The sequence below is a fragment of the Onychomys torridus genome, chromosome 23, assembly GCF_903995425.1.
Source record: "Onychomys torridus chromosome 23, mOncTor1.1, whole genome shotgun sequence".
NCBI classification, from domain to species: Eukaryota; Metazoa; Chordata; class Mammalia; order Rodentia; family Cricetidae; genus Onychomys; species Onychomys torridus.
This window is the reverse complement of record NC_050465.1, coordinates 2,805,450-2,830,685: the sequence shown is the minus strand read 5'-3', so window position 1 is coordinate 2,830,685 and position 25,236 is coordinate 2,805,450. Positions and strand designations below refer to the sequence as shown.

Here is a 25,236-nt window from a genome sequence, read left to right as displayed (position 1 = left end):
CTGAGCAACTCAGTATACTTTTATTAAGAGCCATGGCTCCATAATGAAAGCTAGAGGAAATAGTCTCAGGATGTGTAAACACATAAAATTAGCAAGTGGTTTGGGAAAAATATTACAAGGTATGTATGCATGTATGGTTCTGTTTTGAGACAGGATTTCACAGAGCCCAGGTTGGTTATGAGCTTGCTCTGTAAGGGAAATGAGCCTGAGCTCCCAAGTCCCTTGCTTCTGCCCTCTAAGTGCTGGGTATGGATGAGTGGGGACAAGGGTTCTACTACTTGGCCCACTCTGACCTTTTTGGTAATCCTCCTGCCTCTGCCATGATAGGACTACAGGTGTGTGCCACTCTACCCAGGTAAAAATATCTAAACAGCAGTTTTTCTATTGATTTTTACAGATTATGATCCATTTGTGTAGGGAAACAGCAAAGCAAGAAAGGAACAGGAGGCTAAGATGTCGTGTGGCAGGTGTCCATATCTTAGAATACCTCTTAGTGAGAACAAAGACCCACTAAGCACAAGTGGAATATGAGGTCTGCTCAAGCTTGTTAAGGCACTGCGATGGGCTTTTTAGATTTAAATGGGAATTTAAATCCTCAGACTCCTAACCCCATGCTTTAAGGCCACCACCTAAGCGGTCAAGTGCATAAAAAAGACATGAAGGGGCTACAGAGAGAGAACATACTGAGGCAATTATTCAAGCATCTGACTTCTCCAAACAAGTCAAAGGTATTTTACTTGGAAGAATTTAGATTCTGCTAAGGAAGAAGCCATTTCAAGTTTCTAGTTTAAAGATTTTTTGGGGGGAGGGGGGCAGAGGGAGGGGCTGGAGGCAGCGGAAGGACACACAAGATTGCAACATAACCCAGGTAGGCTTCACCATCTCACTATCTCAAACTCTTAGCAATCCTCCTGCCTCAGCTTTCTCACTGCTGAGAGTGTAAGTGTGAATCAGTATGCCTGGCCAAAACTTAATTTGTAACAAATTCAACTATTAAAATTAGGGTGGGGAGAGGGAGCTCAGTGTGGTGGCTCATGCCTATAATCCAACCCCTCAGGAAGTGGAGGCAGGAGGATCAGGGGTTCAGGTTATCTCAACTATACAATGAGGTCAAGGCCAGCCTGTGCTACATGAACTCTGCCTCAAAACAAAAACAAGAGCTGAGGAGACAGCTTAGTGGGCAAAGTGCTTGTTGTACAAGCATAAGAACTTAAGTCAGAATTCCTAGAACCCAGAAAAAGCCCAGCAAGATGGTGCAAGTCTGTAACCCCCATGCGCCTATAAGGAGGACAGAATCAGTGCAATCTCTGGACCAGCTAACTTGGGGTATGCAGCAGTGAGTAACAAAGACCCTGCCTCAAACAAGGTGGAAATTAAGGCAGACAGCCAAGGTGTTGTGTACACACGTACACACGTACACACACACACCCTACCCACCTATTTAAAAAAACAAAAAAGGGAGTTGGGCACACCATCCACTTCCAGGAACCCTGTAACTGGTCACCCCAGATCACACTGACCACATAGCACCCAGACTGCAGTTTGTAGTCACCTGCTTCTACTTCTCAGTGTCACCTGCTCTTTTCTCATCTGAGAGTGGGGATCTCCTTTTCTGGAAAACCTTCATTTCCTTCTTGGGGCGGGGACTCCTGAAGCAGCTACTGCAGAGACTCACGGTGCCTGACGTCTCAGAGAAGGCTCGCATTGAGGAAAACATTCCTCTTCTTTCAGCTACACTTACCCAGTTCCCTCTGCTAGAGACAAACATGGACTGGACACTCTCTTGATGAACCTCAAATATTCAGGCAGGCGATGTTCGAGTTGGCCCAGCCTTCCCTGCTTTGGGGCCCATCTCTGTCATGTCACCATGGTCTCTCACAGAGCCCTGAAATCCACCTGTCTGTTGACTTTCATCATGGAAACCAAATTTACAATATTGTTTCCTCACAAATGATAGGCAACGGGCAGCAAACGAGAAACCCTGACCTAATCCATACCAGGGTCTATGAAACTGTCCTTTGGTCACAGGACATTGGCAGATGGCTTAAAAATGGCCATATGTGAACAAAACAGGAAGATATGGTGCATATTTACTATCAAGAAATGCCAGCATCTAAAGAGATCTCAGATCTGTCGGTGCACAGAACCAAATGGGAGAGCAGAAGCATGAGGGCTGGTGACCTATACAGGGTTCACCCTGAGACAGAATCCAGGGAGGCAGTTTGGAACTCTTCGTTCCCCTGAGGCAAATGGGAGGTATGTCATGGGGTCACAGAGAAGGTAGACAAGCCCTACCCTGAGTGTGAGAGACAGAGGGAGAGCGTGCGATCAGCGGCCGCTGCTGTTCACCAGGCCATGAAACTCCTCCCAGGCCCTGGTAAACCAGAGACAAAAAAAAAAACAACAGCACATTCAGATCAAGGCTTTGAACAGAGAGCAGACACCATCACCCCACCTCCCACTTCGATGCCCTCCATGCTGACTGGAGACACAGGGGGCTGGGTAGAGTGGTGACCTTCCCAGCAGGCTTTCTTCTTAGACGGGCAGGTAGCTGGCATTTTCGGCTTGCAATACTTAGGAAGTCTAGCCTTCACTACTTCCTTGAGGACTTGCCAGTGTCCTTCAACAGGAGTAAAGGGAGGCCACTGAGGTCAGAGTCGAAGCTCAGCCATGCCCACAAACACTTCCACCTTGCTTCAGCAAAGTTCTTGTCTTTGCTGCACTGGGTCCGGGGAACACTGCTTCACTGGGCCTGACCCTGGGTAAAGCCAAGGACCCACCAGCATTATGGCTAAAGGTGCAACTCAGTTATGTCATGTCCTCTACTTCCACCTCCCAACCTCAAGATGCTAAGTATGTCAGATTCTACCTGCTCCTGAAAACACCCATGAAAGTCCTACTTGTAGATTGAAGATGTGTGGGTTATGGCAGCTAACATCTCCAGCTAACAGCGCTTACTATAACTGCATGCTGGCTAACACAGTTTTGATGACCGTAATTTAGAAATGTGATTAGGAAGAGTTAGAAGTGTGAGTGATGGGAGCACACACACTCATAGCTCACAGCACAGCCAGTGTTCCACAGACAGGCTGTCAATGGCCACTGCATGAAAAGGGAGATCAGACCCCACAGTGATCTGGAATCTCTCACCACGCCAGCGTCTCTCACATTTCTGTCCTGCCTACCTTTCAGCTTGAAAGCAGCGATTGTCCTGGGCACTACATAACAAACTTAAGGCCAGCCTAGAATTTACTAGTGTAGCCCAGGCTGGCCTCAAACAAAGAGATCCGCCTCCTCTGCCTCCCCAATGCTAGGATTAAAGGTGTGCACCACCAGGCCAGGGAATTACTCTTTTCTTGGTTTAAGGCAGTAACAGGACTGAGTGACAACACACCCCGCCTCTCACTACACATTTAGTATTGTAAGTACTAAAATATATCACCAGGCACAACAGGCAGTTTCCCCTTTAAAGGGAACAGGGAACTGGACAAGGTAGGACACACCTTTAATCTTAGTACTTGGGAAATAGAGGAAGGTGGATCTCTTGTGAGTTTGCAGCCAGCCTGGTCTACATAGTAAATTCCAGGATGGCCAGGGCTACATTGTGAGACTGTATCTCAAAAATAAAGTAAAATTATTAACTAAGGACGAGGTAATGTCTATCCCAGTTTTAGCCATATTTTCTGTGTTTTCCCCAGAGTATTATCAGAGCTACTACTTAAGCCAACTGACCCCACAGAAAAACCCAAGACTTTACGCTCGCTGGACTCTGTCAGCTCCCACGCTTCTGGAGTGGCGAGCTGTACTACGCTCCGAAGGGGTGCTGGGGACAGCTTCACTCTCCACTCTGAACTCTCAGACAATGAGCTGGGAGCGTCTCTACTTGACGGTCATCTCATTTATCCTTTTGTCTCCAGAAGGCCCTTCCCTACTACACCTGCCTAACAACAGACCGCTGGTGTAGATCTGGAAAGCCTCGAGCTCCATAGATCCTTCTAGTCCATTCCAGAATAAACTGACCTCCTAGTCCCTAAGCTCAGACACCAACACTCTGCGTTTGGAAATTCCCTTGCATGGATTCAGGGGAAACCTAGCATTTGGCCAACCAGGTGTGAATTTCTAGTTACTTTCCCTTCCCCTGGCATCCCAAGTACACTAGGTAATATCAAAACTTTATTTTTTTAAGAAGTTGTGCTTATGCTTTGAGCATCTAAAAACAAACCAACCAGAGATTAATATAGCCTACTGAGAATTCTGAGCAGACCCCAGTGACAGCAACAGAGAACCCTCTAAGGTCAACTGATCCCATCTCACTTACCAGAAAGCCAATTCTCAGAACAGGGGGACCTCATTTATGTGTAAATTCCATGCTTCCCTACCCCGGCCCAAAGCCTACAGGCATCAGTGCCTTGTTCTCCGCCAGCCCTCAACACCTAGAAAGGAGTTTAGTCACCTGCTAACGTGGGTACAGTGTACAATGCAAGGTTAGGCAGCTACTAGGCTAAAGTGGCCCAGGATCCCTGGTTATGACCGGACTAGGACCTAGGACAGAGTGAGTGGGCTGGCCCTCATCGACACATTAAAGTTCACTGCTGAAATACAGCAACAGACCAGGTGAAGGAAGTCCCCTTTGGCCTGTCTCTCTCCTTCTCCTGTACTCTGCAGAGAAGCCCCACCAGCCTTCTGCAGCATTATGCTCTATTCTGGGAAGAGGGCTGGCCCTTTTGTTACTCCAGAGCAGATGCACAAGCAATCAGTGAGGCAACTCCAAAGAGCAATTTTCTCACAAGAGAGTGCTGTGTTAACTGCCTTTGTGACAGCAGTACCCTGGTGGCCCTAGAATTGTCTGTGAGGAGGATGCAGTGAGTCATTGAATGTAAGGACCTAAACCTGTGAAAACTCAAATCTGCTTCCTTAAGAGGAGCCACAAGCTGGGCATGGTGGCACACACCTCTAATCCCAGTACTCGGTCTGATGGGAAGCTGGGGCCAGTGTGGACTACATGGCCAGTTCCAGAGCTGTGACCAGACACAGACACAAGTGAGTAAGCTTTCCTGGGAAGTCAGCAGCACAAGGACTAGGCAAAGTAGCCTGTCTGTGGGGCAATGACTACTTCCGGGTTCACCCAGGGATGCTACAGGAAACCGCACCAGGCAGGGTGACCAGGGAAGGCTGGAAAGACAAACAGGTGATGGACACTGGAAACTGACTGAAGCACAGCAAGCAGGAGGAATGCTTGAGTGAAGAAGCTGAGCAATGCCTAAAAACATCCCCCTAACTCAATTAGCAGCCCTCATCTCCAGAGCACTTGGGAGACAACCATGACTGCTGGCTGGCTTCCTCAAGTCTCAGCAGACACTGTTCACTGGCTCAACCAAAAGCCACAAGAACAGACCAAGGCATGCCAACATCTCGCATGTGCCCGGGATCTGAAGGGCTCTCAGCTCGGTCTTGCTGACAGACTCTAACTTTGGAAAGTGGCATCAAGTTTATTCACTGGTGCAGCTAAAATGCACACATGCCTCACAGTGAAAAACAGGGCAGAAGGCCCAAGAAAGCCAACATTTGACAAGTGTCAACAGACAACAGGCTTTCTGCATTCCAGCCAATCTTCCTCTAGACACTTCAGCCAGTTTGGAGAGTGTGATAAAGCAGCACTGGGTGACACTCCAGAACAGGAGCACAAGGTCTCACTGTGTGTTCTGTGGACTCCTGGGTCACATAAAGACTAGGGTTAAGTCAGCCACTGGTATTAAGGAGGGTGCTGCTGCCAGATTGGACATGGCACTCTGGAAAACTCAATCTCGTGGTTACTTCCCACTCAAGCAACCCAGAGTTCACAAAAACGCTTTTTAATAATTTTTAGTTTTGGAGGTGGCTAACAAAGCTTGCTGAGACTCTCCATGCAGGTTAAGGGCCTGAAAGCCAAGCTGCACGCGCACATAAGCAAAGCCATAGTACTCACAAGGTCAGTGTACATTCATTCCCCCAAGATGAAGGCACCTCTCACCCTAGACCGCAATGGCACAGTAACCCTGGGCTGGGAGGAAGGAAGGGGTCTCACAAAGCAAGACTACCAAAGAGAAAGACAATCTACTCTGCAAGGAAAAGGAGGAGACTGCCAAGCAGCTTTGGCACCAGAGAGAACACCCCATTAGCACAAAGCAAAAAAGTATGTATGTACGGCCACAGACAGACAGAAGCAGGGCTTTAGCTCCAAGCAAGAGATTTCTATGAACTAAAGGCAACTGGAAGTTAGCAAAGACAAGCCAAGAACACCCCCTTTCCAACCATAAGAGACTTTCAAGCTGGACCTGAACTCAGCTGCCACTCTGGGCTAGCTGTTGGTCTAACTGGATGGAGACTAGTACACTTGAGCACCAGGCAGTAGGGGCTTGAGAGCTAGATGTCACCTCATTATGTCAGACCGCAAGAGTCCAGGAATAAGGTACCATATGACTACGCAATAGGCATGTGGATATGAAGCTGCATTCCCTGAATGGCCCTGCATGGAGTAGTCTGTGTGCCATCCCTTGACAATGGTGACAGTCAATCCAAAGGCCACATCTTGATGCACCATAAAGAGCAAGAGCATGAGACAAGCTGGTTTAGCACCATTTATTTGTGATCTCAGCTGTTGTTGTAGCTGCTGCTGTCAGCCTGTTCTCAAAGCATAACATGCTCTTCCGTTCCTCTTGTCCAGGACAGAAGGGTCTTCCAGGTGGCACGCCAACAGAACAAGAGACTCCGATGATGCCAGCTTCAATGATGGTGCCATCCAGAGAGGGAGAGGGTCATGGCACATTCAATCGCGGCTTCCAGAGGTTTTGAAAAAGGAGCCTTTGGGGGCCCAGCCTGCCTGGCATTCTAGTGGAAGTGCAAAAGGTAGCTCATTGGGAGAGGAAAAAAGAGTGGGGAGCAAGGGAAAGTGGCATCTGGGTCTTGAGGAGGGTGTTACAGCTGCAGGGCAGGAGTCCCAGAGGCTCCTAGGTCCTGGAAGGACTTGTTCGTGGGATTTTACAAGTCAAGATGAACTGCCTTTCCCCTTTCTTAACCAGGTTAAATGGGAACCTAGCAAACAAGAACCCTAGGGAGAGATGCAGACCTTTGGAGCTTGGACTAAACCTAGCAGGAGGGCAGACACTACCTCTACCCCGCAGCAGAGGGTACTACAGTCCTACTCTAAGAACAACAGCGCTGATGCAGGACTGCTGAGCCAAGCATCCAGGGCCACGGATGGAAGTGAACACTGGGGGCTCCAGTGAGTCAGAGCCAGCTGTCTGATATCAGACCAACTCCCAGGGCGTACTCCCAGGTAAAAACTGGCCCCTAGCTGGTATAAGCAAACTCCACCCACAACATTGTATGTGAATGCATGGGGAAGAGTCTCACATGGTCTGCCTGCTGATGAACACAACTACTGGCTCACTATTGGTCTTCAATAGGAATGGCATGAGGACAACATTGTACTAACGATGATAGCCAAACTACTTGGTCCTGTAAGAGCTACAAAGAGGAAGCCAGCCTTACCACGACCTTACTACTTACTCCTCTACGCCTGTCTTACGGCTGGAGAACCTGAAGCAGAGGTCTAGAGACTTGCCAAAGGCACAGACTGACTCAGGGCCACAGGAGACAATAAAGAAAGAGACCTGACTCCTGGCTGGCTGGCTTTCCATCCACCTCTGAGACAATCTGGCAGCCACTCCCATAACCTATTATAATGACCTGAGCTCATCTGTCCCTGAAGGAACAAGCCCTCACCAGTGACTCTCAATGTGGACAGCACTGTCTTCTTCGTCTGTGACTCTACTTCCCCTCTCCTCCTCTCTCAGAATCCACCCTGCTTCCTCTAGACTTCAACTCTACTACAGAAAGTGGAGTCACCATCCCTGAGAAGAAGTCAATCTCCCAAGACAAAGAAAACAGACTAAAGCTAACAGGTTCAACAGACATGCAAAGGTGGGGTCAGGGTGGGCAGGGAAGAGGATTTTATTATTCAAGGAAATTGTCTTTAAAAACAGCCATGAAAAAACCTCTGAAAGAGCTTTGTCTTTCATTGTAAAATAGTGGTTAGCACAGGAAAGACAAGACAGCCTGTAAAAACGAAGCCAGCCCAGGCAGGAAAACTGGTTTCTGCAGAAGGGCTCTCTGCTCCCCAACACCTCACAGCAGGTCCTTGGAGCCTCACTAACAAGAACTTCAGCAAGTGGCCAAACCCTGGAGGGGTGCTATTTCCCTACTCCACAAGTCATGTATGACCACATGCGCCTGGGCCCCACTATGGAGCTACTTCTGCTAAGCTCAGGGACCTGTCCCCCCCAAGCCCCCCAACACGTACTTGATGCTGTCGGTGTGAGTTTTGTATTCCATAATGGTGTTGGGAGGTAGGTTAAGCACGCGCCGAAGCGTGTCCCGGATTCGGGCTGTGGTTGCTTGGTCGCTAGCAGTCTTATTCCATATAGAGATAATGTCCTCCTAAGGGAGGGACAGAGTGAACGATCAAACCAGCCAGAAGCAGCCGTCAGAGTAGCAGCAGCAACACAAGAAAGAACACTGGCCTGGGCTGACTTACCTGAAAGCGGACAGAGACCACGGCCCCGCAGATCTCCTCCCCAACCATGAACTGCTCCCCCAACATGGCCAGGATGAGATTCTCCCAGCAGCGGGACGCCAAGCCCTTCCGAAGGCGGATGATCCACTTGCCGCCGTTTTTGTTTGCATCGTCCTACAGGAAGACAGACAGCGTCAACACCGGTCGGTCCACAGTGTCGGCTTTGAGTGCCAAACGCCTCCGAGGACCAGAAGTCTGGTCACTTTCCAATTCAACGTTACTTCGATGTTACTGAGAGAAGAAACGGGACGATAAAAAGGCAGGCATCCTTGATCTACATCATTTTTTTTTTTTTAAATAAATAGATATTTTAAGAAGAATCCACTTTTTTCCCCCCCCTTTGAGACAGGGTTTCTCGGCATAGTTTTGGTACCTTTCCTGGAGCTCTCTCTGTAGACCAGGCTGGCCTCAAACTCACAAGAGATCCGCCTGGCTCTGCCTCCCAAGTGCTGGGATTAAAGGTGTGCTGCACCAGCTGCTGCACCACCACCACCACCACCACCACCACCACCACCACCACCACCACCACCACCACCTGGCAAAAGAATCTACTTTTACCGAAACTATTTTAGGAATCACACAGACCATAATCACCATTTGCTAAAAGCTAACTGTCACCAAGTACCAAGTACACAGACAGAAGCTCAGTTCTTAACTCAGACACAGTCTAGTAGAGGAGGCAGACAACAAATTAAATTAGTCACAGGGTCTACTGAGCACTACTGTAACAAAAGATGGTGAGAGAGCATATGGCTAGAAACCTCAGAGGAAACACTTTCCATGTGAAGCAGGTGAAGGATGTGGAGAGCGCTGGGAGGAAGGAGGCTGCAGTCAGGGGTATATGAACAAGAAGTGAAGGGTTTGACATCTTCTACAAAGTTTTTCCCCCAGAAAAATGCTCTGGCACTGGAGCATGTGATGCACAAAAGTGCGATTAAGTAACAGCTCTGCAAAGAAAATCACAGAGCTCACCTCTGGGTTTTCTATTACTCTTCAGTGTTTTCTTCTCTCTTTAACCTTCTATCTACCAAGCAAATGCATTACATATCCACATACACACAGACATGAGTTCTATGGGAATAGGGCATTTAAAAAGCTTCTACCCTGTAAAACACCATTTAAGGGACAGCACCTGTGATGGTCTGAATAAGAAGGCCCCATAGGCACCAGGGTGTGGCACTACTTGAAAGGATTAGGAGGATTAAGAAGTCTGGCTTTGTTACAGTAAGTGTGTTGTGTAAGTGCGGGGGTTGGTGGGGTTGGAGTTTCAAAAGCCCATGCCAAGCCCAGAGTCTCTGCCTATGGACCAGGATACTTAGCTACTGCTCCAGCACCTCCTGCATGGCATCACACTCCCCGCCATATAATGGAGTAAACCTCTGAAACTGTAAGGCAGCCCCAGATGAATGTTTTGTCTTATGTTGCCTTGGTCATGATGTCTCTTACAGTAATACAACAGTAACTAAAGCAGCACCACCTTTAAAGCCACCCTGCAGCCACAACCCACAAACACATGCAATTGCATCAATGCCTTCCCTAGGGGTACAGACTCCCAAGATTGATCGATAGTGCTCTACAGCTTTGAGAGAAAACTTCACAACTGTTCTAATCCTGGTAGGGCTTATGTTAAAAAAAAAAAAAGAAAGAAAGGAGAAAACACATCTGCTCTCAAAAGTAGCTAGAGGTGTCAGTCCTCACCTCCCACATAGGTTTAATTCCTTCTTTGAAGAGATGAAAGTCACTGTGGCCTGTCAGGTCCCCAGGACGTACCATGTGGCTGTAAAACTTCCAGAACTGCTCCACCTGCAGAAATAAGAGCCAAAAGTGCAAGAACTTTATCTCTTCTTTGAATGTACGCAAAGCTGTGTTCCTGAGGACAAAGACTCGGGAGACACCCTGCCTCAGCTGTCTTCTTTAGGAGACACATTTCATTTGGAGCAAGGTAAAAAGAAGAGCATATTAGAAAAAATTCTATTGTATATTTTATTTGGTTTGAGAAAGGTTTTATATAAGTATGCACTACTATGTCTGGCTAATATAGTTTAATCAAAGGGAAAAACAAAAGCAAAACAAAACAAAAATACAACATCCAACACTTGGAATACAAGGGTAGACTCTGGGGCTGAAGGGCTTGCTCAGGGTCAAGTACCCCGACTGACCTTCCAGAGGACCTAGATGCAATTCCTAGCACTCACATGGCGGCTCACAACTACCTCTGATTCACGTCCCAGGGGATCCAATACCCTCTTCAGACTTCTCTGGGCACTGCACACATATGGTGTACAGCCATACATTCAGCCAAACACTAATGATACAGATAGAATGAAACTAAAATCTTAAAAACAAACAAACAAACAAAAACACCTTAAAGCCAGCAGCTTTAAGGTGGCGAAGCAAGCCACACCGACATACATCTCCTCCCACCATGCGGTAACAGCTTTTTCCACAAGGGCTACGCCTGCATATACTCGTATAGCCAAATCTAACTTTTTTCTTTTTATTCAAACAGGCTCTCTCATTGTAGCCCAGGATAGCCTAGGGCTAGGGTTGCTAGCCCTCCTCTCAGCTGGAAAGATTATGTTTCTCCTTGATTTACCTTAAAATTTCTGAAGAAAACTAGATTTCTATTTTTCTCCCAATGTGTTCATACACTTAAAATTCCAGTATTCAGGAACTAGGGGATTGGGATCACCCAGAGAGAGCTACACGGTGAGACGCTGCTTCAAAAACAACAAACAAGCAAAGGGCTGGAAATCCAGACACTCGGTGGTTAAGAGGACTTGCTGCTCTTCCCAAAGGACCTAAGTTCAGCTCCTAGCACCCATATTAGGTGGCTCACAACTGCCTTATAAACACAACACCAGGGGGTCTGATGCCCTTTGCAGACACACTGTGAACAGAACAACAACAAACCCCAAGCTCACACTCATCACTCTGGTCCCCTGTGATCTACAGGACATCACTTTAGAAGTGGAGACGTGGAACAAGAGGAACTACTGGTGACAGTTACTGCCACTCTCTACAAGACTGTGTAGCAGGACACAGGCACTGGCAGAGATTCCGGTCCCTTTACATCTAGACAGCAAGAGAAACTGACCTCCTATCACATGAAATAGTTGTCTCTCCAGCTACCCTCCAGAACACAACATGTGAAATGTCCTATACCTTTCAAAGTCAGAAAACTAATGTCATCTACAGGATTTTAATGCAATACCTCATTTCTGCAACTGCTAGGCCTATCTGTACATACAGTAATTTGGAATATTAAGTGGTCAGACATATACAGTGAATAGTAATCTAAACTTTTACCCACCCTAACAACTGAGAAAACTAAGCTCATAAGAACCAAGGCTTATTATGAACTAGGATTAGAGGGGTATAGCAAGGACAAAATGTATTAATTCCTTAGGCAAGAATCATTTGATGGTTAGGTCTCCAGATCTTACAGGCAAAATACACAAATCTGTATCCAAGCCACAAGAGAGATAAAATAAACAGTTTAAGAAATAGCATTAAGGGGCTGGAGAGATGGCTCAGCGATTAAGAGCACTGACTGCTCTTCCGGAGGTCCTGAGTTCAATTCCCAGCAACCACATGGTGGCTCCCAACCATCTGTAATGAGATCTGGTGCCCTCTTCTGGCCTGCAGTCAAACATGCTGTATACATAATAAATAAATCTTAAAAAAGAAAAGAAAAGAAATAGCATTAAGGGGCTGGAGAAGGATCTCAGTGGTTAAAAGTACATACTGCTATTCCTAAGGAGCCAAATTCAATTCCCAGCACTCACATCAAGCAGCCTACAACTGCCTATAACACCAGATCAGGGGGAATCTAAACCTTGAAAGATGTCTTGTTTTAAAAAAGTTTGTTTGTTTGTTTGTTTGTTTGTTTTTGGTGGAGCTGAGGATCAAACCCAGGGCCTTGTGCTTGCTAGGCAAGCGCTCTACCACTGAGCTGAATCCCCAACCTCAAAAGATTTATTTTTAATTATGTGTGTGTACCTGTGTGTCTGTGCACTTGTGCACATGCCCGCAAATCCAGAAGGTATGGGATTCCTGCAAGCTGGCTGAGGCAAGAGATTCACTAGTTCCAAGCCAGACTAAGGTCTAACAAGCACCTGTCTCAAAACAAACGAAACCACACCCTGTGCCGGCCTCTGGCCCCGTGCTGGATGGATCCCACCTTCTCCAGTGTATGACAAAAGGAGCTGCAACGGCTCTTTTATTTTTTAATCTGAGGCAGTGTCTTTATTTAGCCCTGGCTGGCCTGGAACTCATGATGTAGATCAGGCTGGCCTCAAACTTGTGGTGATCCTTTCGTCTCAGCCTTCCCAGTGTTGATATTACACGTGTGAGCTTCCACCCTGGCTCTGGAGTATGATTTCTACAGTATATAAAGTGTTAACACCACGACATGCCCCCTGCTTCTTGTGGCTTCGCAAGTTCCAGGCAGGTGCTCCACCGTGAACCCTGCCTTCACCCCTACTTTACATGACATAAAAGTCCTTGCCAGGTGTGGTGGCACATAACTTTTGTCCATTCCTCAGGAGATAGAGGCAGGTGGACCTCTGTGAGTTCACAGTTCACCTGGTCTACATAGCAAGCTCCATTATAGCTAGGGCTACAAAAAAGACCCTGTCTCAAACAAAACAAAGTCCTAAGTCGAACTATCTTAAACCAGGGACCATTGATTGCATCTGTATACACCAACACACACAAGTACACGTGGACCAGGATACAGGGTACACATCCTTTCTCAGCATGTTCACACAAACACTGTACATGTGCCTGTGTACAGGAGCATACCCATGCAAATATCAGCTATGCCTATACACTTCCATGTATTCAGGCACAGCAATGCACATAGCAGCTACTCCTACACTCTCTCATATAACCAGCATACCCATGTACAAAACATGTGCCCATATTGGCCTTTACACTGAGGCACAGTTATGCACATAGCAGCCATGCTCACATATGTGTATCAGTGGTTCCATCACGTGTGTTAAGAAAGACCACTCTGTAATCCCTGCTTGGCCTTATAGTATGGAGGGTTAAGGAGGAGGACACTGCTGGAGGAACAGGCCTTCCTGCTGTGTGGACATCTGCAGTGCTGAGCTGCCAGGTGTCTTGGTCACTTAATACAAGAGGAGCCAAACTAAGGACGGCAAAGACACCTTTACTCAATACTGTCGCCACTTCCCCAGTGCACCCCAATAAAAGTGGGCGCTGGGTGTGCATCTTGCTCCTGTGGAGCCCAAGGGAGAGGCTCCGTGATACTGATTTGTGGGAAGCTCGGGGAAGAAAAACCCTACACATCAAGTGAGAGGAAGGAAGCCTCCCGGTGACGATTCTGGGAAGCAAGGACTGAGGTAATGGGAGCACAGCCCTGGGGCTGGTCTGAAGCATCCACTGGCCAGGTAGTCTGCAGGTTCTGGGTTTGCTGCAAGGGCTCTTGGAGGTCCTTTCTGAGCCTCCGTTCTGAGTCAGCAAACAGTATTTTTGGCTTGAAGTGGAACTTTTGGGGCTGGAGAGATGACTCAGTGGTGAAGAGTATTTGCTGTGTGCTCCCAGACAACTGGAGGTTGATCCCCAGCACCCATAACAAGAGGCTCCTACCGGGCTGGAGAGGTGGCTCAGCGTTTAAGAGTACTGGCTGTTCTTCCAGGGGCCTGAGCTCTGCTCTCAGCAACCACATCTATAGTGGGATCTGTACATGCACATAGAGCACTCATATACAAACAATAAATAAATCTTAAAAAAAAAAAAAAAAAAAAAAAGGCTCATACCACCTGTAACTCTGGTTCTAGGGAATCCAATGCCCTCTTCTGGCCTCTGAGGGGCCCACAAGCATGGGTGCATATATACACATAACAAAAGTAAAAATAGATCTTTAGGATAGATGTGGTGGCAGAAGCAGGAAGATCTTGGTGAGTTCAGGCCAGCCTGTTTTACAGAGTGACTTCTAAGCACAGTAAAACTGTCTCAGAAAGGAGTGGAGGAGGGGGAGGAGAGGAGAGGAGGGGGAGGGGAGAAAAGAAACTTTCAAAAAACAAAACACTGAAGTTGGGTGGTGATGGCACACAACTTTAATCCCACCACTTGGGAGGCAGAGGCAGGTAGCACTCTGTATTGATGGCATCCACAAATCTATCAGAATTCAATTTCATGAGGACAGGTATCTTGTACAAAAAAACTGTCTCTCTTATGACACTCTGTATATAAGGACTCAATAAAATAAAAAAAATCTCAAACCAAAACCCTTTTTTATTTTTGTATTATGCTTTTCTGATCAAAGCTACCATTCCCATACTTAGATTACCTAAGTGTTACCAATGGATGTCTGAAAAGAAACCTAAGAACTGAACAAACATGACCGTGGCAGTGTAAGCCAGTCAAGTAGGAAACCAGCATGTTTAACAGGTTACCAGGAAGGTAGGTACAGACAGAAATGCAGGTGTGAGCGCCATGCCAAGGCACAGTCCACCAGAACAAGCACTCACAGAGGCAAAGGTGCCGATCTGCTTGATGTTCTGCTCGTAGCTCTGTGAGCTGGTAGGACGGCCAGGGGTTCTCCTTGAGTACCAGAAGGTGTAGTTGTACTGCAGGGGGTGTTCTGCTGGTCCAGGGACAACAGCCTGGGAAGTACAGAAGGTAAGTTAGTTCATGCCATTTGTCACAATGATGGAAGTCCAAACACTGACCCTACTGCCCTTTTTATAAAATTTAATTTTTTTAAATTTGTGTGTGTATACATGCACACACCCATGTATACATGTGGGTGCTTGCAGAGGCCAGAAGAGGGCTTCTAACTATCTGGCATGGGTGCTAAGAACCAAACTCTGGTCTTATGTAAGAAGAGCAAGTACTCTTAACTACTAAATCATCTCTTCAGCACCTCTTTTTTGTTTGTTTTTACGAGACAGGGTTTCTCTGTGTAGTTTTGGTGCCTGTCCTGGATCTCACGCTGTAGCCCAGGCTGGCCTCAAACTCACAGAGATCCGCCTGGCTCTGCCTCCCGAGTGCTGGGATTAAGAGCTACCACCCAGCTCCTAATAAACATTTTACAGCATCACACCTACTAAACACAGTGGTACAGACCCTTAATTCCAGCACTGGGAAGCAGAGGCAGACAGATCTGTGAGTTTGAGGCCACCTTGGTCGACAGACTTAAGTTCCTGGCCAGCCAGGGCTACACAGAGAAACCCTGTCTTGAACACCTCCCCCAAAAGGGAAGGAGTTCCTTCCCACGTCCACAACCAAAGGTAATCTCAATTACTCGAGTGAGGCAGAGTCTGCTCATAGTACACCCTTTAGACAATTTTACGTCGCTGTGACAACTTTCTGCCTTTCTTCTAACACCATGGGCATTCATTAACTCAACAGACACCCACTCCAAGTACTGCCTCCTCAGCACTCATCACTGAAGACTGGCAGGTTGCTTAACCTGCTTGTGCCTCAGCTGCCTATCTGCAAGGTGGAGGAAATAACAAGAGGCACCTCAGAGGGCCACTGTGACGAGCAGAAGCAGAGTGCTTGCATACGGCCAGACACAGAGTGAGTGCTCAGTGAACATAAGCTCCTGATCCACAGGCTCCCTCGCCCTTGTGACTTTTTCCCAAGACAGGGTTTCTCTGTGATGTCCTGGCTGTCCTGGAACACTCTATGTAGACTACGATGGCCTCCAACTCTCAGAGATCCGCCTGCCTCTGCCGCCTAAGTGCTGGGATTAAAGGCGTGTGCCACCACTGCCCACACTTTTGTGACTTCTTACCACCTAGCAGAAAATGCTTATATGTGGCAGGTATTCAGGATTATCAGATAAACAGGGTTCTAATGTTGAAAAATTTGACCCACTTATCTTTCATTCCCTAAATTCTCTCTATCTCAAGCCACTTTTCAGTGTGTACTACTGTTGACTGAAGAGTCTAAAATAGGAATGTGCAGGACTGAATTACTCAACAGGCTTTAAAGAAGTCCCAGTTGAGAACCCTGACTCCATCTCACATGAGGATACTATAAAGCAAGGCAGCACCCCAAGACCTGACAACAAGAGGAAGTGCTGAGTTCCAAAATGAACTCTTATCATTCCACTATTTTTAAAACTTGTAATTATAAATGCATACTAAGGATTTCACTGTGACGTTTCCATACATGCATGCCCCAGGCTTTGGTCATACCCAGTGACCCATGCACTCTTTTTTACCCTCTTCCTCTCTCTCCATACCTTTTCCCATTGTGTTCAGTACTAGAGACTGAACCCAAAGTCTTAGACCCTCCCACAAAGCAGTGTCCCTACACTCACGATCTTTTGGTGCCTCTGTATGTGTTGTTTGTGTTCATGAGCATGTGCACATACGTGCACAAGAGCATGTGAAAGAAGTCTCTCCAGGCCCTCAACCTTTTGTTTTTAGAACAAACCAAATATTCCAAAAGAGCACCTGCCATCAAGTTAGTCTGCTATCTTCAGATAGACTGGACTGCATGAGTCAAGCAACCTTGACTGTCACCCGAGCGTACCTTCCTCTTGCCACTGCTCCGGCTCTTGTCTCGTTCCGTTTTTTCCTTCTCACCATCTTTCTGTGTGCTGTTGTCTTCATTCTGATCATGGTCTCCACTGTCATCATCTTTTAAGCTAAGTGGGAAAGCAAAATGATGTCATCCCATGACTAAACTACTCTTGCCACCTAACAAAACTGTAAGGTCAATGTACCTAGCCCAAAGTCACTCAAATCACAGGCCTGTGAGATGTATCTGTGAAAAGGGCAAAAGGCAATCAAACCAGGGGAACTAAGTAACTAACTAAGTACTTAGCTAACCTGTGATCTCCAGCCATCAGTCTTTCAGTTTCCCATCAGCAGCATAACAAAGCAGTTAAAGGGTGGTTTTTGTTGTCAAAAATAAGCCAGTAATGAGAATTTCTGGACAACTAATTCCTTTGCCATCTCAAAGTTAAAACTCGCCCGTCTGTATATATTGCTACCCCTCTCCTTCCCACCTCTGCCCTCACCATCCTCCCTCTATACTTCAGACCAGCTTTCTTCTCCAGTCTATCATTCATGATCAATCTCTAAATGGGTCTAACACACACCTCTCCTCTCCATCCGTCCTCTAGACTTTTCTAAATGGGAATCTGTTATTTAACCTGTATTCTTAAGACTCTCGATCGTCAGCTTCCTTATTACCTATCCTCTAGAACAAAACACACCAGCCAGTGGTTTTCAGATTTTAGAAGTTGAGCCCTATCCAGTCCATACCCCTCTTCTCCCCAGCGCCTCTTCCCTCTGACAAACACCTCACCTCCAGCCCACGATACCATTCTTCCTTGCCTGTCTCTTCTTCAAGTCAGAGGGTTTCTAAAGATTTATTTAAGCCGGGCGCTGGTGGCACATGACTTTAATCCCAGCTCTCGGGAGGCAGAGCCAGGCAGATCTTTGTGAGTTCAAGGCCAGCCTGGGCTACAGAGCAAGTTCCAGGACAGACACTAAAACTACACAGAGAAACCCTGCCTCGAAGGGGAAAAAAAAAAAAAAAAAAAAAAAGATTGATTTATTTATTTTATGTACATGAATGCTCTGTCTTCATACACACCACAAGAGGGTATCAGATCTCATTACAGATGGTTGTGAGCCACCATGTGGTTGCTGGGAATTGAACTCAGGACCTCTGGAAGAGCAGTTGGTGCTCTTAACCTCTGAGCCATCTCTCCAGCCTGAGTCATTCTTCAGAGCAGTATCATATACCATCTCAGTATCACTGGCTCTCCAAACAAGATGCCACTGAATAAAAGTTAACAAGAAGGAAAAATACAAGGAGAAATGGGTATGTTCTTATCTCATAAGCAGAATCAACGTGAAACCACCTAAGACCCATCAGATGTAGACAAAAACAAACAGGTTAGTGCACAAAGATAAGAGTGCCATTTGCTCAATCAGGTATGATGGCTCAGTGGGTAACGGCGCTTGCAGCCAAGCCTGCAGACCTGAGTTCAATCCCTGTAACCTACATGCTGGAATGAGAACCTACTCCTGCTAAGTTGTCCTCTGACCTCTACACACATACTTAAAAATTGAAAAGTGAGGAAGAAAGAATAACATTCATAGCTGGGCGGTAGTGGCACACACCTTTAACCTCAGCACTTGGGAGGCAGCAGCAGGTGGATCTCTAAGTTCAAGGCCCTCCTGGACTATACAGTGAGTTCCAGGACAGCTACACAGAAAAACCCTGTCTCGCAAACAAACACACACACACACACACACACACACACACACACACACACTGCACTGCACTGCACCGCACCACACCACACCACACCACACCAAACCACAAAGAGAATGGCATTCACTCTAGAATTAGATCATTCACCCATAGGTTTTCTCCGGAATCATCTTTTGGGTTCTATGACAGTATACATACACAAACAGAATTAGGTATTTTTAAGACGGATACCAGGAACACCCATTATAACTCAGACATCATCCTACACAGACATACAAACATGGTGTAGAGCATTGTGCATTTAGAAAGTGGTGGGTTTGATTTTTTGTTTTTGTCTACAAATCTTTAATGCCTGACACATACAGTGCACCTATAAATAGTAGGATGGATGAGCAAGTCATGTGTTGGGGTGCCTGCTCCGCCCATGTGGCAGCCATATTGTAGGAGATACTCAGGTGGCCATACCCTGTGATACAGACCTCCCTATTCTCACCCAGGTCAAGACCCAACTACGTGAGGCATAGGAACAAAGGGCAGTCCAGTCTGCCTAATAACTTATGCCTCAGAATCTTCTTCAAAATACAGATTCCTCTTTACATTGATTTCATGGAAGAGTGCAAAGACCAAGGATTCAGAAGCTGCAGAAGCTCCAGGGTCCATGAAAGAATCAAGACTCAGCAAAAAGGAAGGCCAGCCAGTTCAGAGAGAGACTAGAGAATGGATCTGATGAGAAGAGCTGCAAGAGGAGGTGGCTTGTCATCAGAGGTGTCGTCAGTGCTTATCAACTTCTTTCCCCTTGATTAAACTTGCATTGTTCTTAGCTCCCTTTTCAAAGTGAGCCTGACTTGGACACAAGCCCTGTGGATTAAAAATTACCAACATTTACCACGTATCTCACTGGCTACCAGGGTGCCTGTCCCCAAAGAACTATGGAGATAAAGCACACAAAGCCTTAACTTGGTGCAAAGGCCCATTGTGTTTCCTTGTCCGAAAGCATCTCCTGCCTGTTCCCAACAAAGCTCTTCACCACTGCTGTGCCCCCCGAAGTGCAGTTCCCCAATCTCTGCCCCGCCCTACCCTATTCAGCATGTAGTCATGTCTCCACTCCTGGTTTACCGCTCTTCAGGACCCACTTTCTCCTGGAAACCTTCTCTACTCTATCAATACAGGTTAAGTCAAACTCCCCTCTTCTGCTCCTAACAATACAAACATCTGTATTTGTCCAAGCTGTACTGTCAAGGCCAATGCTTTTGTCTTCCGATCAGGAACATCTCATGGATTTTTCTACTGCTCCAGCCCCAAATACCTCTTCTGTGGACACATGCCTAAGGCTACATGCCCTTTTGTTTTCTTTGCAGCTCCTAAGCCCTACTATAAGCTCTGAGGTCCCTTCATTTAGTTTTGGTTGAAGAAGAACAGTCACCTAGGATCTCCCATTTTTTGCCAGGCCCAAGAAAAATGTTATGTTCTTTTCCTTTTTAGTGGGTTTTCCTTCATTCACTACTAGGAAACAAAAAAGAAAACAACAATTAAGGCAGAGGGGAAAAAAAAAAAAACAATGCTCTTATTAGTCCAATGCCATCTTGGACTTCTTTCAAATAGGAACCTTAATGGACTTCATTTGGTATCCTCATGCTCTGGCCTTTGTTTTGGTTTTGGTGATGCTGGTAGTAGAACCCAGCACCTCCTTCACAGGAGGCAAGGGTTCTACCAATGCATGACAGAAACAGTTCCAGGCTTTTCTTCCTTTTTCTTTTTTGGTTTTATGAGACAGGGTCTTTCTATGTAGTCATGGCTATCCTAGAACTCACAGAGATCCATCTCTGAGTGTTGGGATCAAGGGTATCACCACCACACCTGGCCTGCTTTTATTTCTTGAGGAAGTTAACCTGCTCTCTGCATCTATACCTAGTTTGTTTGTTACAACCTACTTTTCAGAAGCTGCTCTTCCGGGCTTGAAGCTGAAACAGCAGCACTCCACAGACTCAAGCAGCCCAATTTACATCCAGACTAAGTGACACTGGGTTAGCCTTCCAAGCTTCTCTCTGTCCAGGTACTCCCAACACCAGTGAACTCGGCTAATTTTGCGCAGGCAGGAACTTGATCCAACTCTCCACTAGATCTCCATCATCAGACACAAAACAAACAAACATGTTTATTAAAGAATCTCCACAATCAAATGATAGCAAATTGGGTGGTTTACAAACACTTAAAAATAGGTCAACTCTAGGCTATCGTCCAAAAACGCAGAATCTGAAAACTAAGTTTATCAAAGCTGGTACTGTAGTTCTTGAGAGAGCATCTTAATAACAAGAAAGGCAACTAGACCCAGTGAACTGGTGAGTCCAACAACCACCCTCTAAAGTCACACAGCTTTGGTCACACTCACAAACTCAGAGCCCACGCTTTCAAGGTCAGAGCTCCTTGTTCATCTGTGTCCATCAGATCATACGACTGCACTTACTGGAGGCTGCACTTGGAGAATGACTCTGGAAAATTTCGGGGAGACGTTATGAAGAATGCAGACTCCAAATAAGGAACAGTCTACAAACTACAGGGTTTTCACGTGAAAACCCAAAATGACAAAACCAAAACTAAGGGCAAAGGTCTTTAATTGCTAATTTCAAATTAAACCAGGCTTTCATTTCTTTTTCTGCAAAGTTAGAAGGGAGGCATTAAAAGACCCTACTCCTGAGTGTCCCCCACCCCTGCCCCCGGGTTCCCAACCCAGTCCCCAAGGAAGTGGCGGCAGGCGCCATGGCGGAGCTGACGGCTCTGGAGAGCCTCATCGAGATGGGCTTTCCCAGGGGACACATGGAGAAGGCTCTGGCCCTCACAGGGAACCAGGTCATCGAGGCTGCGATGGACTGGCTTATGGAGCACGAAGATGACCCCAATGTGGACAAGCCTCTAGAGACTCCCCTCGGCCATATCCTGGGACAGGAAACCACAGCCTCAGAGCAAGTTGGCCCTGAAGGATCTGAGTTTGCTGCTGGAGAAAGCAAACCCATTTTGACTGAAGAGGAAAGACAAGAACAGACTAAGAGACTGTTGGAGCTTGTGGCCCAGAAGCAACGGGAACATGAAGAAAGAGAGGAGCAAGAAGCTTTGGAACGAGAAAAACTGCGGAGGAGACTAGGGCAGGAGGAGCTCTCACCTGCACGGCAGAAACTACAGGAAGATGAGATGTGCCAGGCTGCTGAGGAACGCAGGAGAGAAAAGGCTTAAGAATTAGCTGCCAGACAAAGGGTCAGAGAAAAAATTGAAAGGGACAAAGCAGAGAGAGCCAAGAAGTATGGTAGTAGTGTGGGTTCTCGGTCATCCCCACCAGCAATGGATCTAGATCCTGTTCCTTCTTCTACCAGCCAGGAGGAGCCCCCTACCAAGTGGGAGTATGACCAGTGTCGCATACAGGTTAGGCTGCCTGATGGGACGTCCCTGACCCAAACGTTCCGGGCTGGGAACAGCTGGCAGCTGTGAGGCTCTATGTGGAGCTTCACCGTGGGGAGGAACCTGGACAGGACCCTGTGCAGTTACGCAGTGGCTTCCCCAGAAGGGCTTTCTCCGAGGCTGACATGGAGCGGCCTCTGCAGGAACTGGGACCCATGCCTTCTTTTGTCCTCACTGTGGCCAAGGAGTGTCCCAGTTGAGGGTCCTCCACTCTCTGACCTCTTCATCTTTGATAAAGCACTGACATTTCCTTCCTAATAAATAGACCCTTTGAGTTCTGGAAAACAAAACAAAACCCTACTCCTTACAACAGCTAATAGTTACAAGTGGTTAAGACCACACAGCCAAATGTTGATAAAGATACTCATGACTAAAGTTGAAGAGCAATCCTGAGCTGGCCGGAGGCTGTCTTATACTAGTTACTTAGTTTTGATGAGCCTCATTTCCCATAACTGTAAGAGAAGATCTCTTTTGCAGAGTTAGTATAAAGAAGAGAGTAGGAAATAGAGGGCAATATAACAGGAAAGCAGAAGGAGGAACCAGCTAGAGGAGAGGGAGCATGGGGGAGCAGTGGGGGACAGGAAAGCATGAGAATGGTAACGTACATACGTAAGTATGAAGGTGTCATATATACTTTATGCTCACTAAAAAAGTTAAAAAAAGAAATACCCAGATGCCTGGGGGTGGCTGTGAGAATGGTCCATAGGCTCACATTTCTGAATGCTTTGTCACCATGGAGTGGAACCATTTGAAAGGATTACAAGGATTAGGGGCTGTGGCCTTGTTGGAGGAAGTCAGTCTTAAGAGTTGTTTTGGAAGGTTGGGGATTTAGCCCACTGGTAGAGCGCCAAGCAGGAGGCCCTGGGTTCAGTCCTCAGCTCTGGCAAAAAAAAAAAAAAAAAAGAGTTGTTTTGGGCCAGGTGGTGGTGCACACTTTTAATCCCAGCACTCAGGTGGCAGAGGCAGAGGGATCTCTGTGAGTTCCAGGACAGCCAAGGCTGATATTCGAAGAAACCCTGTTACAAACAAAACAACAAAAACAGTTGTCTTGGTCATGGTGTCTCCTCACAATAGAACAGTGTCTAAGACAGTGCAGTGGCCATTATAAGTACCCTTATTGGAGACATGACCTAAAAACGATCTTCTTGGAATGCAGTTTGATTTGTTTTGGAGAGGAAGGCTCCAGATCTAGAGCTAGTATTGCAGAGTTTAGGATGGGAGGCCAAGGGGGTTACTCTCCTGCTGGGCAAAGCAAAGCAGCAAGGTGGAGAAGACATCTGCTTTTCTCAAGACATGGAGTTCACTCCGCCATCATGAAAACCTGTGAAGAGCTGCCTGGATGGCTGGAACCCCAGTACTTCCTGAGTCCACACATCAGAAAAACTCGCAGCTCCACCATCTATTTAGTGGTGGTTCCACTCCACCCTCACACCTCATTATCAGCATTTTACACATGCACCTCTAAGCACTGTAGATTGTGCACTGATCATTCTCTCCAGCAGGGTTGTACCCACTAGGAAGGTTAGAGCAATAGTTCAGATTGGTGAACTTTAGTGCTGGCAAACAATTGGTGGGCCTAGAACTAAAATATGTAGATCTTTGAATGAGAAGACAGATTAGATTACTATAAACAGAGAAAGGAGGAAGCAGTAGCAAGGATACAGTTCTTGTGAAATTCAAGTGCTGTTAAATGAAACGAAAATTATTATTACTATTATTCCTATTTTCTTTTTTCAAGGCAGGGTTTCTCTGTGTAGTTTTGGTTCCTTTCCTGGATCTCGCTCTGTAGACCAGCCTGGCCTCCAACACACAGAGATCCGCCTGCCTCTGCCTCCTGAGTGCTGGGATTAAAGGCGTGCGCCACCACCGCCCAGCGAAATTATTTTTAAACACAAAAAGATATCATTATTGAGAGGAGAATGCCTCCCACCTCAAACACTTTTATATTTCTTCTCCGTACTTCCCACCTAACTGTTCGACGCTGGAATTAGGGACGAGAGTGGGTGGTTGGAAAGAATGCAGGAGTGGGCAGCCACTGAGAGTTGGAAGACAGGAACGGGGGTGGGGTGGGGAGTGGGGTGTTGGGGAGGGAGCAGAAAGCAGCTGAGTTAGATGAAAAGCATTTCCTACTTAAGAGGCCAAAGTACTCGTCGCGGCTGCCCCATTACCTCATCGCAGCTGCCCAACGCTACGACACGGGCTCTGTTACCGTCCCCGCTTGCAGAAGACAAAACCGAGCTTCAGAAGGGAGAGGTGACCTTCCCAGGACGCAGAGCGAGTGCGGGAGGCAAGCCGCGTTCAGACAGAGGGCAGCAAGGCTGCGGAAACACCCGAAGCGCCGAGGTCCCGCCCCTCCACGCCGCCGGCAGCCCGCACCCACCAGGGCGGGGCGTCCGAAAATCTCCTTCCGGGCGGTGCGGCCTCCCCCTCCCCCGGCCCGCGCCGCGCCGGGGTCCAGCGGCTCAGGGGTCCCAGCGACCTCGGCCGCGCTCTCCCGGCCCCGTCGGGCCCGCGGGCGCAGGGAGGCTCGGGCCGCGGCGGCCCGGGAGCGAGCGGTTCGGCTGAGTGCGCGCCCGGCCCCGGCGGGAGCGGTCCCGGGGGACGGTTGGGGGAAGGGGCCCCGGGGGCAGCCTCGCGCCACTCACGCGTCGAACTTGTTGTTCATCCTCTCGCCGCCGCTGTCGCCACTGCCTCACCGAGTGACTTCCGCTCTGCCCGGTCCTTTCGTCAAGGGCCCGGCTACTTCCGGTTGGCGAGCCGCTCAGCGGAACGTTGGCGCGCAGGCCGGGTGCGGGGCCTCTTTCCCTGAAGGGCGGCCCGAGTCCCTGCGCGAGTCCCGGCCCGCATTGTTTGGGCCTGCTCGCTGGCGGCCGTCTTCGCGAGGTGTTGAGCGCTGTCTACGCAGCCGGCCATCTGCTTTTAACCTCTCGGTGGGTTCCAGGGGAAATGTCCGC

At 47.6% G+C, this 25,236-nt stretch overlaps 1 protein-coding gene and 1 pseudogene across 4 annotated transcripts in view; one reads left to right on the top strand and one right to left on the bottom strand.

Moving 5' to 3' along the window:
- Positions 1–25,033, bottom strand: part of Eif4e2 (eukaryotic translation initiation factor 4E family member 2) — a 29,911-nt gene extending 4,878 nt beyond the window's left edge. Inside the window, exons 1-7 of one of the 4 annotated variants that reach the window (XM_036173107.1) lie at positions 24,928–24,994; positions 17,135–17,249; positions 15,118–15,252; positions 10,313–10,417; positions 8,576–8,728; positions 8,342–8,478; positions 2,296–2,374 (exon numbers count right to left, since the gene is read on the bottom strand). In XM_036173107.1, the coding sequence (XP_036029000.1) occupies positions 2,329–2,374; positions 8,342–8,478; positions 8,576–8,728; positions 10,313–10,417; positions 15,118–15,252; positions 17,135–17,249; positions 24,928–24,947 (711 nt within the window). In that variant the 5' untranslated portion in view covers positions 24,948–24,994 and the 3' untranslated portion in view covers positions 2,296–2,328. Of the gene's footprint in view, positions 1–2,295; positions 2,375–6,604; positions 6,868–8,341; positions 8,479–8,575; positions 8,729–10,312; positions 10,418–15,117; positions 15,253–17,134; positions 17,250–24,450 lie in introns of those variants that run through there. The other 3 variants (XM_036173105.1, XM_036173106.1, XM_036173108.1) reach the window with 3 other exon arrangements.
- Positions 21,590–22,482, top strand: LOC118573071 (annotated as a pseudogene).
- Positions 25,034–25,236: the final 203 nt, after the last annotated feature.